This window comes from Tenebrio molitor, chromosome 2, assembly GCF_963966145.1.
Source record: "Tenebrio molitor chromosome 2, icTenMoli1.1, whole genome shotgun sequence".
Lineage (NCBI taxonomy): Eukaryota > Metazoa > Arthropoda > Insecta > Coleoptera > Tenebrionidae > Tenebrio > Tenebrio molitor.
In genome coordinates, this window is record NC_091047.1 from 20,887,886 (window position 1) to 20,901,025 (window position 13,140).

Consider the following 13,140-nt stretch of genomic DNA (forward strand, 5'->3'; position numbering starts at 1 on the left):
AGTTAAACACAGAAGAAGTTTTATCGTCGTCGCATACATTTTTGAAACCAGTCTATTCACTCGACGATTTTTTAAATTTTGCGCAGGTTCCTAAATCTCTATTAGTTTGATTTTTGAAGTTTTGTTCAATTTCCCTTAAATTTGTTATCCCTGTGACATCTCTTTCTCTCACCTTTTCCCTTACTTTTGAACATTCCCGACATGTTTTACGCTTAACAGTCTTAACACTCCTTGGTAACAAAATATTTTTTCGATTTCGTAAATATGCAGCACATAACATGAGAAGGTGACAGCTACAGGTAAGTCACACACAGAAAGGTAGATATAAAATTCTGTCTGATTAAAAAATACGATTCGTTTTGGATAGATAGAATGGAAAATCATTTAGAAAATTTTTATTTAGAAGCTTTTCTTCTGTAACTTGTTGATCCTAAAGTTAAGCGAAATTCTGGGGTAGGACAAGTCTGTCTCTAGTTTAGTCTCTAGTAGCAACTGCAATTGCAAGTTTTATGTCGATATATAAAATCTGTTCACATTTTAACTAAAAAAAAACACGCGTTGTACATGTCTTTCTTGCTTTATTTATTTATGTTATATTAATTTCTTTTTACAAAATGGTTTTGCATTTTCAAATGACAGTACTACCAACCTCACCCTAAAACTTTTCAAAGACAAGACACGCGCCACGCGCGTGTAAATAAATAAACTAGATATAAACTCATAAAGTAAAAATAACTAAATTAATTTCCCACATTTCGGTTAATTTAAAAAATAGTTTGAATTGTGCTTTGAAATTCACAATAAATCAAATTTAACTCCTAAGAAACATTTTGTGCGGCACAGTACCTCAGTTGTTGCCAGGGGGCTCTTCCACGCATGCTTGATTCTGCCAGAAGAAATTGAATTTGTTTGCTGTACTGCCGAACGACGCCATTGTGTTGTGTTCGCGAAGGTGGTTTTATTTATTTATACAATAATTCGGTAAGATCAGCTTGAATACAACAGTGGATGCGACAAACTGACGCGATGAAAAGGACTCGCCATTTTAAGGACGGCGACAAAGTCTTCGCCAAAATTAAGGGGTATCCTGCATGGCCGGCAGTGGTAAGTCAGTGTGAATGCAGCGGCTAAGAAATTGTTGTTTCTATTTTACAAAACAGATCTTGGGCAAGAGCGGCAAGAAGTTTAACGTCCAGTTTTACGGCACGGGCGAAACGTAAGTGAATCAATTTAGTTTGTAGAAATTAGTCGAAGGGCCACTCAACAGTTGAAGTGTGAAGCTTAACTTCAACTGGCTGCAAATGTGGCCCAAGAGCAGCGACGGAATTTGCCGACAAGTTTTCACCAAGTCTGGAAAGCTTGTGCGATAGTTCCCAACACTCTCATTAAAAAGTTGTTTGTAGGGGCTTCATCAAACCAGAGGACATCTTCTACTATCTCAAAAACAAAGAACAACTGACCAAGGGCTCGAAGAAGAAAGAGTTCAAGGACGCGGTAGAACAGATAGAAAAAGCGATCGCTGCAGATGGGACTGATGGAGATGATTCAACACCTGATGTAAGGGTGAAACAGGTTTAGTTCAACAAATAAATTCATGTTTGCAGGAAAATGTGCCAGCAGCTAAGCGCAAACGGAGTAATTCTGAAAAATCATCGGACTCGGTACCGGTGAAGAAAAATAACATCAGCGCTAAAAATTTGGAGAGTGAAGAGGGTATCTATTTTGTAAAACTAGTTGTTTCATTTGTTACACTTGCAATTGTAGAATCAAATATGAGTGAAAGTACAGTAGATGGCCCTAGTGAAATGAAAGTAGAAAAGGACGCAGATAGGGAAGAGAAGGATGATAATGAAGAAAAGGATGATGAGGGAGCAAAAGAACCAGAGGCTAATCCAGCGGCAGATGAAGATTTACCATTCCTCCCAAATGCCAGGATCGTTTCAGAACTGAATCTTAAAAACTGGATCATCTACGTGAGTTTTGCAAGAAGTTGTGACTGCTTTCTATTTGTTGCTCATTTCAGGCCGACTCTGTTAAAGAAAACCCCGAGTTGTATAAAGGTAAGTGTGGGTAGCAAGTAGATTCCTGTTGACCATTGTAATTGCAGCAAGACCAGTCGATAAAAGACAATACTTTGAAAACCAAATTGTCCCCATTTTACTACCTACTGGTAAATACGCCGGCGTAAAACTGCACAAGACTTGGCCGCTGAACTTCGCTAATGAGTACGACTGTGCAATGTACGACAGCGACACGGCCTCGCGAATTCTCCTGCTCAAAGACTCCATCATGAGCGAAGAAGTGACGATGGAGAGTGACCCGGACGTGTTTGCGGACGACTTTCACATGACCGCAAACGAAATTTTCAGAGACACTGAAATGAAACTGATTAACAATAAATACAGGAGGGTGGAAAGGCTGCGAAGCGAGTCGAGCCTGGTCGAGCTTGACGCCAAGATTAAGAATTGTCTGGGGCTAAGTAAGGCCGATCCGCAGAAGGCCATGGAGTTCATGAACACCATGTTCAAGATCAACATGGACGAAATCATGCTGAAGAAGCACTCGCACGTTGTGGAGATGATCAGAAGGTTGAGAAAGTATATCGGGAACACGGAAGAGTGGAATCTCTCGCCGGAGGAGCTGACCAGGTTCAATCAGGACGCGCAAGTGATCAGGACCAAAGCCGACATGATCTACAAGAAGTTCAAGTCTGTTGTGCAGTTGCCCCCAGGATGCATCAACTTTTGGGATGGCTTCAACGAAGTCGTCAAGAAGTTCAGAGAGGACTGCGTTCACTTGAACAACAGAGAGGTGTTCGTGCTCTGTGCAGAACCATGTAATTGTACGTCAGTAGTGTTTGCGTCGTTTTTAAAAAAAATTTTTTGCAGACTCGCGTCAAGCCATTATTGACAGACTCGAACAGGAAGAAGAGTTACAAGAGGCTGACATTCATCGCCCCGTCGAACCCGATACTGATAAAGTTGGTAATATGTCCAAAAATTAATGATTTTGTTCTGTAATAATCCCTTCTTTTTCAGGAGAATCTTAGTGAGGTTGCAAACTTGAAAAGTGGATTGAATGCTGAATAATTTCTCGTTTTATGTTTTTATTTCTAAACTTAAATAATTGTAGTGTATCTTTTTGAACAAAAAATATAAACTTGGTATCACCACGTCTGCAAACGCTAACTCCTAGACCGCCTTGAGCGGCGCCTGCTCTCGTATTTACCATTTCGTCCCACATCTCTATTCTCCCTCTCTCTTCTCTCCTTTATTTCCAAACTGATCGGCTTTTTGAAGGGGCGGTCTCGGCCCCCGAACCTCAACTGTCCAGATTCTTTTTTACCACCGAAGCCGCCACCCACTCTTCTTGGGCGCCACCCCTTTAGCAAACGTTCACACTCAAAGTCCACAAAAATGATGTTGCCGTCGATATTCATTTTGTTGGTTTTGCAGTAGGCCTCTTCGGCGTCGAGCTCGTTCTCGTATTCGATAAACGCGTAGCCTTTGGGCATTCCCGTCACTATGTCCTTGACGAGACGGAATCTTCGCAACGGGCCGTATCTCGAAAATATGTCTTTGATTGTGTCTTTGGTGGTTTTCAGGCTCAAGCGGCTGACGAAAATTGTGCATTCTGGTCGTCCTTTAACGTGACGGTTCGGTTGGTATTCCGAGTTGAGGGCTCTCACGATGCCCTTGTCGTGGGGCTCCGAATCTGTCCCGTCGATGGAGCCGATTTTTATGGGGTCGTAGTGCTTGGCGAAACGCGACCAGGAAGTCTCCGGGGAGCCCTATGAACACAAAAATATCAGCGAAATGTTGAAACATTAATAAAACGGTGAAATTACACTCATTATTTACTACTGTCAAAATGCTCAATCTGTCATTAGCTTTCTCTGTCGGACTTTATTGTTATCAGTGTTGGTATCTCTGTCTAGTGACAGAATTAACACGTGCCACATGTTCGAGAAACATAACCTATAAAGAATGTGAAAATAAATTATAACGTTGTGCAAGTATTAAGAATTTAATATTTGTTAAAATGGATAATCCAAGCAGAGGAAGTTTAGCGGATAAAATAGCAGGTATATTAAATACAGCGCCTAATAGTTTTGATCCTGAAGATGATGCCGTGGACGCTACCAACGCACGAATTGTTTCACATAAAAGCGTTGAAGATAAAAATGAAGAAGAGGAGATTTTGAGCAAATTTAGGCGAGCAAATATAGATTTATTGGCTGATGTGGACGACAAATATGCTGGGAGGAAAGCCAGCAGGAAAAGTTTGAATGAGTCTGATTCAGAGGGTATGTCGTCTAAGGTAGAATATAAAAGAAATAGTGTTTATTAAATTCTTTGTAGATATTTCATCAGATAATATAGAGTCTAGTGGTGATGATGAAGAAAGTAATTCTGCCATAAAGAGAACTGGTAAGCCAGGACCCAAAACTTTGAATTGAATAGTGTGCCGAGGTGTTACAAATATAATGGTCTTTTGTTTTTACTTTGTAGATCATTTGTCTGATGACCTTGAAGTAGGTGATGATGAGAGCGACGTTGTTAGTAAGGAAGAGAGTGAGGATGATGATGATGAAGAAAGTGATGATGATGATGAGGAGGAGGATGAATCCTCAGAATTTGATGATGTATCAATTAGTAATTTAGAAGAACATGATGGCACTAACTTTAAACACATAAATGATACAAATGTGTCAAGTCAAATTAAGAAGGGAGTTTGTGTAAGGAACCAAATGGCAGCATGGGAAAATCTTTTAGAAATCCGAATACAGTTGCAAAAATGTCTGATAGTTGGAAACAAGATGCCACAAAGTACTGTCTTTGAGCAGATTAAAAAAGAATCAGGACCTGAATTTTCTAACAAAGTGAATGAAACAAAAATCAAGTTGGGTGATACTCTGGACAAGTTAATGCAGCTGCAAAGTTTGTTGTTAAAGCAGTTCCCAGAGACAAAGAATTTGAGTAAGAAGGAAGCAACATCTGCCAAATGTGGCGATCCTGAAGATGAAGAGATACCTAGTGACACTGACGAGGAGGAATCTGAAGTTGATGGTACAGCAGAAAAGGAAGCGCCACCAAGCAAGAAGAAGAGGAAATTAGAAGACTACGAACGCGAGATAAGCGACCAACACAACAAATACAAAGATTACAGAAATAGTGTGATACAAAAGTGGAATGATAAGACTAGAGTCGTTTTGAAAGGTGGCGCCACCTCACACTCAGTTCTGGATCAGATTGAGTACAATTTGAGTAATAAGGAAAAATTGGTAAAGCGAACGCAACTGAAACGCTCCCACTATTCCATTGTGGGAGAAGAAGAAGGAAATGATAATGATAAAGGGGAAGAGGAATGTAACAGTGAGATATTTGATGATGATGATTTCTATCATCAGTTGTTGAGAGAATTGATTGAAGTCAAATCTGCTGATGTTACTGATCCAGTTCAGTTAGGGCAGCAATGGATACAGCTTCAGAATTTGAGGAGTAAAATGAAGAGAAAGATTGATACAAGAGCTACAAAAGGAAGAAAAATTAGATATGCTGTTCACAGCAAACTTGTTAATTTTATGGGACCCATTGATGAGAATTTGTGGACAGAAGAAGCAAAAAATGAATTGTACAATTCCCTCTTTGGAAAAAATCAGCCCGTGTTTAATGTGCAAAATAATTAAATTCTAAACTTAGTTTGTTATACTTTATTTATTAAATAAACACATTTAAATGTATTTTGTATTTTTTAATGAGGTTTCTTAATTATCAGTTTAAATACATCAGTAATTGTCTAGAGGTAAGAGTTAAAAAAGAAAATTATATCGCTATATACAGTGAGTTTTTTTTAAGACTGGCCATAGGGTTTTACATGCTAATTTTTCAACCCCCTGTTAACTTTTGTTCCGATAAAAATATTCAAACCATTTTTGGATCAAGGTTGGAACATTTTTTAAACTATCGGATAGATTACAATTCAATATCCCAAACTGTCGAAAAAGTTGTGAAAAAAATATTTTTTAGCGCGCCGAAAGCGTCCAAAATTGGAGATAGTCAAGTGCTGGTTGAGCCGACAATGGCGCTACTCTGGCGGCCGCTCGACGTACTATTATTTCGGCGCCTTAAAAAATATTTTTCACAACTTTTTCGACAGGTTGGGACATTAAATCGTAATCTATCCGATAGTTTAAAAAATCTTCCAACTTTGTTCCAAAAATGGTTTGAATATTTTTATCGGAACAAAAGTTAACAGGGGGTTGAAAAATTAGCATGTAAAACCCTATGGCTAGTCTTAAAAAAAACTCACTGTACCGGGTGGGGCATCGTATACGCGCACGCGAGAAATCGCGACTTCTAATTAAATAAAATTGGCGAAATTTTATATACCTGACTAATTATTCATAAGGTACATTTGAGGATTTTTAAAAATTTTTTTGTTAATAAATAAGGCCGTAACAATGTTATTAGTTTTCTGAAATTTACTGTTAATTTACCTATAAAGTTTTTACACTAAATAAATCTGTATCTGCTAGCCCATCAAACCCTGGTGGCACAATTACACATTTTGACTTGGTTAGCTAAATAATTCGCTTTTTTTATTTAAACGTAAACCAGACAGGTGAGATACGGCACAATGGTATAATTTCCCAACAAAGGTATAGCCGACCGTTTTAAACCTTTTTGCCGTTTTGAGCCTCTTACTTACAGCTTTGCCATAAAAATGACAGTTCCCATTATTATCTAAATTTACGACAGCACAAGTAGCAGGTCATAAATAAAAATGATTTTGAAAGTTGAAATGTAAAACTGCGTTTAATTCAAAATCTAATTGGTATTTTTTTCCGTAGATTTCGTAAATAATTATAGGAAGTGAATCTGGGTAGGTTAGTATAAAAATCAGAATTTGACTTTTTGGTTGAAATTTACATTTTAATTTTTTTTGGCTTTGTTTGTAAGTGAAAAATTATCAAAAAAATATGAAATGTACCTTACCAATAGCCAGGTTAGAAGTCGCGATTTCTCGCGTGCGCGTATACGATGCCCCACCCGGTATAGTATCGTCACGCTTGCTGTCTTAACCCGCCCTCCCTTTCGTTATTACAAAAATCATATGAACATCTCACCTGTGGCTTTCTGGCTTTATTTTCGGAGAATTTACTCATTGAGAATTAAAAAAATGCTTCGCAGTAGGCGTTGGTGACGTAGTTGAATGTGCCGCAAGCTTTATAACATATGTGAGACTAGCATCGCCGATAGCGATAGGTAGCGCTGCTGGCGGTAGTGTAAAGTTGTCTACTAGTTTGTCTAACGTTGCGAAGCTAGCGGCACATCCCAAATTTGTGTGGGTTTTCAACGCCAACTGCGATGGGACAATCATTTATAGTGAGCCTGTATAATATTTACTGGCTAGCTGTCTTCAAGAGGCGTGTTAACTGCCATTTAAAAAAAATCACACAACGTGGAGAAAGAATCTTGTAGTTGTGAACACGCGATCGGATTTTTTTTGGAGGAATTTCTTATAGGTTCATTTTGTGCAATTTACCATGTTTTCTTTATGGAGGTTCGTTTTGCAGTTCGAGTTCATTTGTCTCTGTATATTTGGTTGCCAATCCACTTGAGGTTTATATGAAGTTACTGCTTGACAATAGCTTGGCGGATAAGATGCGCAGAAGAGGAAACGAGAGAGTATCTGTAAGACAAGCATATGGCTACGGTCGTACACGATCCAAACACCTGCAGACACAACAAAAATGCGCTCCGTTAGCGCCAAGCTGTTTTGGTCGAGCTGTACTCGTTTCAAAATACAAGGTAAACTACGACAAGAAATAAATATACTGCGAATATGGCTTTGACTCCTTGAGTACTTTATAACAGCCCTACCGCAAACCCCAATCAAAGTAATCCCGATCAGATGTTGAGAATGTATACTAGTTTCAATTTGGTTGTAGGCCGTAAAATTTTATTGGATATTATGAGCGATTAACGGGCACAATGGTTGGGTTTGAAAAGGTTGGGGAGCGGCGCGTGCCGTTTGCCGTACAATGCAAATATACCAAATGTACAATACAACCGTGCTTAAAATATTACCTGCTAGTGGTAAACTAGGATTTATAAGCCCCCCAAGATCTTTAACTTAAAGTACCATACAATTTTACGACCTACAACCAAATTGAAACTACAGTAGTTGAAGTTCTTTGTAAGGGGTCTAGCAGGTAAACTATTTTACAGTCTGTTGCGGTTGAGTGTCGTAAAAACTGGGAAAAGCTAATCGGGCAATTAAGCCCCATATTCGCACTATATTTCTGGTGTTACCACCGGCCCTCTGGAGCGGTCGAACTGTCGAGTCCATCTTCGGGGCCGGTGTCGAGATTTGTTGACCGATGCCGTTTTAACGCCGGGGTAGCAAATGCACCCCGTCGAAGAAGATAGCCGTTTCGCAATCCAGCCGGTTTACCCGGACCGTCAGGCCTTTTGTGCAGAAGGAGAGGAGCACGGAAAAAAAACAACCTTCTCCTCTTAGATCAGGTAGAGAAGTGGCGTGCCGTTTCCGGCCGGCGTCGACTATTTTTAGAAAGTTGGGACCAAATGTGGCAAAAGAACGAGCGGGGGTGGTTTTAGACCACCCAAACGACCCACGGGTAACACTGGTCATACTTTAGAGTGATAATGAGCCCGGCGAAATTGAAAATACAACCCACAATACATTTCCAAAGTTAACGCGGTTACCTATTTCGAACAATTTCGTATTGTTTTAAAATAAAATTATGAATCCGTGATGGTTTTGTTTCCAATAATTTTATTTGTCACAACTAACATTTACGAAGAAGTCAAAATACGACGATTAAAATATATTCGAATGATGAGAAAACAGACATGATCCTGATTTAAAGCGAGTGTTCTAAAATTTAATTTCACAATACTTTGATTGGGACCAGTTTTGACAGAACAAATGACGTGACCCATAACCTAATTTTTTAATAGCCCAAATTCGCGGTAAAAAGATGTGTTCACAAGACAAAAGTTACTAATTTAGCAACTCTAGTTCGTCATTACAAAAGTGAATTGATTATACAGTAATGTCTTACGTTTTTTGAATTATATCTACGTTAGCTTTGCAAATGTATTGTGAGTTGCATTTTCAATTCCGTCGGGCTCATTATCACCCGTGAAATACTCTGTACCCTGTACCTACTCGATATAAATTGCGTTCCATCTGTTGGTTTTCACATTTTTGATAAGAGTGAGTTCAACCTGTGGATCTTTGCAGTTTTAGCTTTTAGTTTTGCCCTGCCAAGAGCGGAAAAGGTTTTAATTTCTACTTTCAGGTTGGGCTCCTCGATTGAATAGTATTTCTTTTATTAACTTTCATTAACTTGTCACTTTCAGTTTAATAGTTATTTATGTTACAAGTGCTGAAAACAATCCATTGCTTTTCGAACGGTAATATGGCGCGAGACGCAGTCGAGCGCTGTATGTGAGTGAGTAAAGCAATGGAGTTTTCACAAGAGTACCATACAATATTTTTTGTGCCGCTTTTTTAACACATTTTAGCATTTTTTAAATATTTACGAAGCACCTTTTGTTTTATAACATTAGAGACATAATTGTCTTTCAGTAATATGTACTTGATTTGCCACAATTAGTTTATTTTTTCTTGCCTTAGATTTCTTGTTTGTCTATTGCAGCACTAGAGTTTTCTCATTTCCATTGCCGCACGCTAATCGTCCACTTAAAATGCCAATTGCAACTACGGCAGCACAAAAAAATAATTAATAGCTGTCGAATCATCATTAATTTAATTAATTATCTCCTCCGAACATATTTGCTTTATTACAATTTTTAAAACTTCACATTTTTCAAGGAAATCATTTTTTGTCGTTACTTATGGACTACCAATATTAGCTTCACGCTTCCAACCGACATTGGAGATGGCATCATAATCGAGTTTATGAGAATTTTTTCACCGTTCACAAAGGATAATTAGAATTATCAGCCCGTTCCCTTTGGAACCAACTTTTCCGAGTTCTTCAGTGAAAAATAGATTATTCCTCCTTATACTGTTCGTCCAATCCCACATCGACAATTCCAATGTGACAAATATCAATCTGCGTGCCCTAAAGGGAACAGCATTGTATATTATTAGTACATTACAACGAACTGGTTTATGTTAATACTTTTCATACAATGTATTCTGTTTGCCTTTGAGCAAACCAACACCTGTACCTATTACAATTACGTATCTTTTACGTGTTCAGCATATACAATTATTAATTTTCTTCTCGAGTTTTTTGTAGTTGATGAATTTTTTTCATGAAACATGTAAACAAATGTATTACGTGTTTTACTTACATATTTCTTAAAAGACACAAAGTAATTTGTGCTTGGCCGTTCTTTCTTCAACTAATCGTTTTAGTACACATAGTACATGCACTTTCTGTCCACATGTAGGTATCTAAAATAATAAATAAAGAAAGAAATATGCTAAAGACTTCGTGCGTAATTCAATACGCAACAATCAAATGTGAAAGCCTACAAGGATCTGTTTTAAAAAATGAAGGACATGATATTGATTATAATTTGAATTTACCTCCAAAATTCCAAAGAACAGTTTTCATGAAAGCATTTATAAAATAAACTTTCAGATTATACAAATAATAACCAATAATAGATACCAAAGAATAAATTATTTTCTGAAAAGATTAAAAAAAATACATATCTATTTTTAGTAACATCAAACTACGATAAAGATGAGAACTCTTTGAATAAGAAAAATGAAGGAACCTGATTTATTAATCGGGATTGTATTAGATGTATTCTCTATAATAATTATCCAAAATATATTTATTTGAAGATTTTTCTCGTAGGAAAATGTCTCCCGCCCTGGAATTTACATACAATTTTCAAAATACATATACAGAGTGGCTACGAAAATTGGAGTCATTTTTCTTCATACGCCAAGAGATGTCGCTGTTTAAAAAAATTGAGGATTAAACAATATATTTAAATGGCAACATCGAATTAAATATTTCGTACAATTGTCACTATTTTTAACAATTGTCAATATCAGTGCCAATTTAAAATTATGAATTTCATTATTGAATAGCGAATAAGTATCATAAAATGGTATTATCCTGCTAAAGAAGGTCGCTCTGGTAGAACCGCAGCTGTAAGAGTGCAGGGTCATTATCTTGCACATATCCTAATCGGCTACAACCAACATTTTTTGAAAGCATAGTTACGTAAAAAACAATGTTGCCAGTGATTCCATTTCTTTTTTTTTATTGTAGTTCCATCTTTTGGGCAAATGTGGAAAAATGAATTCAATTTTCGTAGCCAGTCTGTATTTATTTTTCATATTTTATGGGGGGACTCGCTAAATGCGTCCTGAACCAAGCCATTTAATTTGGAATTTTTGTGACCTGAAAATTTTTAAATATGATGTGCAAAACTCAATGTTTTTAAATTTGTGTAGTTTAAAAAACCGGAATTTCCTAGGATTTTTATAGTTTGTCCTGAAAGGGTTTAGATCCTTTAGTAATGATTTTTTTTATGACTTTGTCTCATGTGGTTTTGCCGAATTTTTTTTCAACCAGCCTTATCCTTTTATAATTTTTGTTTATCCTGGTTCGTTAAAGAGCAATTCCCTGTTATTCTTTTTTTCAATCACATTCGAATTCATACGTCTTAGATTTTTTTGGTATTAAATTCAAGGACGCCGTTTTAGCCTCTCGGGGATATCTTGGGAAACAAAATCACTTAAAAAACAAACGCAATCAGTGAGGATAAAATAAATTGTTTATAGAACGCAATCTAGGTAACGGCAAGTGTGCTTACTCTGATGCTCTAATTTTGCTAGCAGAGAAAGTATATGTATGTATTCCTCCATAGTAAAGTGTCATTTCCTCCATTGTCATATTTCTAATTTTGCTAGCAGGGAAAGTATATGTATGTATTCCTCCATAGTAAAGTGTCATTTCCTCCATTGTCATATTAACTAATTTTACTATTTCTACTACGTCTATTTGTTGTCCATTAAAGGATGACCTAGTCTTAAATAAAACAATCAAACAGCAATCAATATTAACTACTGTAAGTCACAGAACGTATTGATTAAATTGTCGTGGACCGAATGACTTTTATTCTCATATTCTCGTGTTCACATTTCCTGTTGCTCACCGTGACAGGAAATATAAAATTCTTTTCCTGCTGTGTTTTTACGGATTTCGTAACAGTTTATTGGATGTAGCGAGTTATGGCACTTGGCAGCGACAAATTTAGTATTTGAGAAATAATGAAGCTCATTCAAAACTAACGAACCAACAGAAATGTAATACATAACGAATTCATTGAAGTCTCTTTACTGATTGCGAACACACATTGGTAACGATTACATCGGTCAACAACCAAAATGTTGACTGGAAGCCATTAGTTAATTTGGGTGAATCCATCTGTAGTAATTATGAGTATAATTTCAAATAGTATATTAAGTATAAAGAACGGTAATGACAATGTACCAATCGAAGACAATTGTTTGGAGGAGGAGCTTGCGAGGACTCCAAAATTGTCTGAGATCGGTACATTGTCATTAACGTTCGTGATGCTTATGAGATATTTATTACAAAACATTCACATCTAGAATAGGCCCAATGCGATACGTGTTTATACCCTTCACATCGTGTTGCCACAATGTCGATTTTTGTATCGCGTTTCTAAGGCAATCTGCAAACAACTACCGCCATTGCAGTTTTTGTGCGCAAATATCGCCAGTTGTGTTGAAAAACAAGCAGTAAAATGAGTGATATTAGTGATTCCAAAAACGAAGTGGATGTTGTAGAAGAGACTTTGAATGTGGGGTGCGTCACAAATAAAGAATTTTTGAAACTAACGACCTCAACGTGTAATTAAGAAGACAAAGAAAATTTGTGGTATGAAAATTTTGATAATACTAATGTCGCGGCAAGTTCGCTAATATTATTTCATTGCAGCGGCAAGGAATGCCGACCACAAGAGCCGTGTGAGTTTCCAGAAAGTGCTAACATCTTGTCTTCAACTTCTGTCTACATAAAAATTATTATAATAATCGATTAACTTTGAATAAACTTTGCTTACCGTTCTAGAACACCAAAAATTACTT

General features: G+C 37.1%; 3 protein-coding genes across 4 annotated transcripts; 2 read left to right on the forward strand and 1 right to left on the reverse strand.

The window, feature by feature from the left end:
* The first annotated feature begins 726 nt into the window (after positions 1 to 726).
* On the forward strand, positions 727 to 3,172 carry LOC138123180 (PC4 and SFRS1-interacting protein-like). 2 transcript variants are annotated; one of them, XM_069037752.1, is made up of 9 exons: positions 727 to 1,104; positions 1,161 to 1,216; positions 1,404 to 1,557; positions 1,605 to 1,713; positions 1,765 to 1,973; positions 2,024 to 2,060; positions 2,108 to 2,836; positions 2,889 to 2,984; positions 3,039 to 3,172. In XM_069037752.1, the coding sequence occupies exons 1-9, from the start codon at positions 1,009 to 1,011 to the stop codon at positions 3,047 to 3,049; spliced, it is 1,497 nt and encodes a 498-aa protein (XP_068893853.1). In that variant the 5' UTR covers positions 727 to 1,008; the 3' UTR covers positions 3,050 to 3,172. The 2 variants fall into 2 exon arrangements, with proteins under 2 accessions (XP_068893853.1, XP_068893852.1); XM_069037751.1 differs by having other exon boundaries at positions 2,889 to 2,980.
* LOC138123182 (U11/U12 small nuclear ribonucleoprotein 35 kDa protein-like) lies at positions 3,090 to 3,966 on the reverse strand. Its single transcript, XM_069037755.1, has 2 exons — positions 3,848 to 3,966; positions 3,090 to 3,790 (listed from the first exon to the last, which is right to left on the reverse strand). Exons 1-2 carry the CDS (start codon positions 3,851 to 3,853, stop codon positions 3,185 to 3,187), a joined length of 612 nt encoding a protein of 203 aa, XP_068893856.1. The 5' UTR covers positions 3,854 to 3,966; the 3' UTR covers positions 3,090 to 3,184.
* A 75-nt stretch (positions 3,967 to 4,041) lies between these two features.
* Aatf (Apoptosis antagonizing transcription factor) lies at positions 4,042 to 5,743 on the forward strand. The gene is made up of 3 exons (XM_069037754.1): positions 4,042 to 4,306; positions 4,362 to 4,430; positions 4,512 to 5,743. The coding sequence occupies exons 1-3, from the start codon at positions 4,042 to 4,044 to the stop codon at positions 5,687 to 5,689; spliced, it is 1,512 nt and encodes a 503-aa protein (XP_068893855.1). The 3' UTR covers positions 5,690 to 5,743.
* The last annotated feature ends 7,397 nt before the right edge of the window (positions 5,744 to 13,140 follow it).

Coding starts and splice junctions, on each gene's coding strand:
- LOC138123180 (XM_069037751.1), top strand. CDS start 1,009: ATGCGACAAACTGACGCGATGAAAAGGACTCGCCATTTTAAGGACGGC. Junction 1,105..1,160: donor ATCCTGCATGGCCGGCAGTG/GTAAGTCAGTGT, acceptor TTTACAAAACAG/ATCTTGGGCAAGAGCGGCAA. Junction 2,837..2,888: donor CGTGCTCTGTGCAGAACCAT/GTAATTGTACGT, acceptor AATTTTTTGCAG/ACTCGCGTCAAGCCATTATT.
- Aatf (XM_069037754.1), top strand. CDS start 4,042: ATGGATAATCCAAGCAGAGGAAGTTTAGCGGATAAAATAGCAGGTATA. Junction 4,307..4,361: donor GAATGAGTCTGATTCAGAGG/GTATGTCGTCTA, acceptor AATTCTTTGTAG/ATATTTCATCAGATAATATA. Junction 4,431..4,511: donor TTCTGCCATAAAGAGAACTG/GTAAGCCAGGAC, acceptor TTTACTTTGTAG/ATCATTTGTCTGATGACCTT.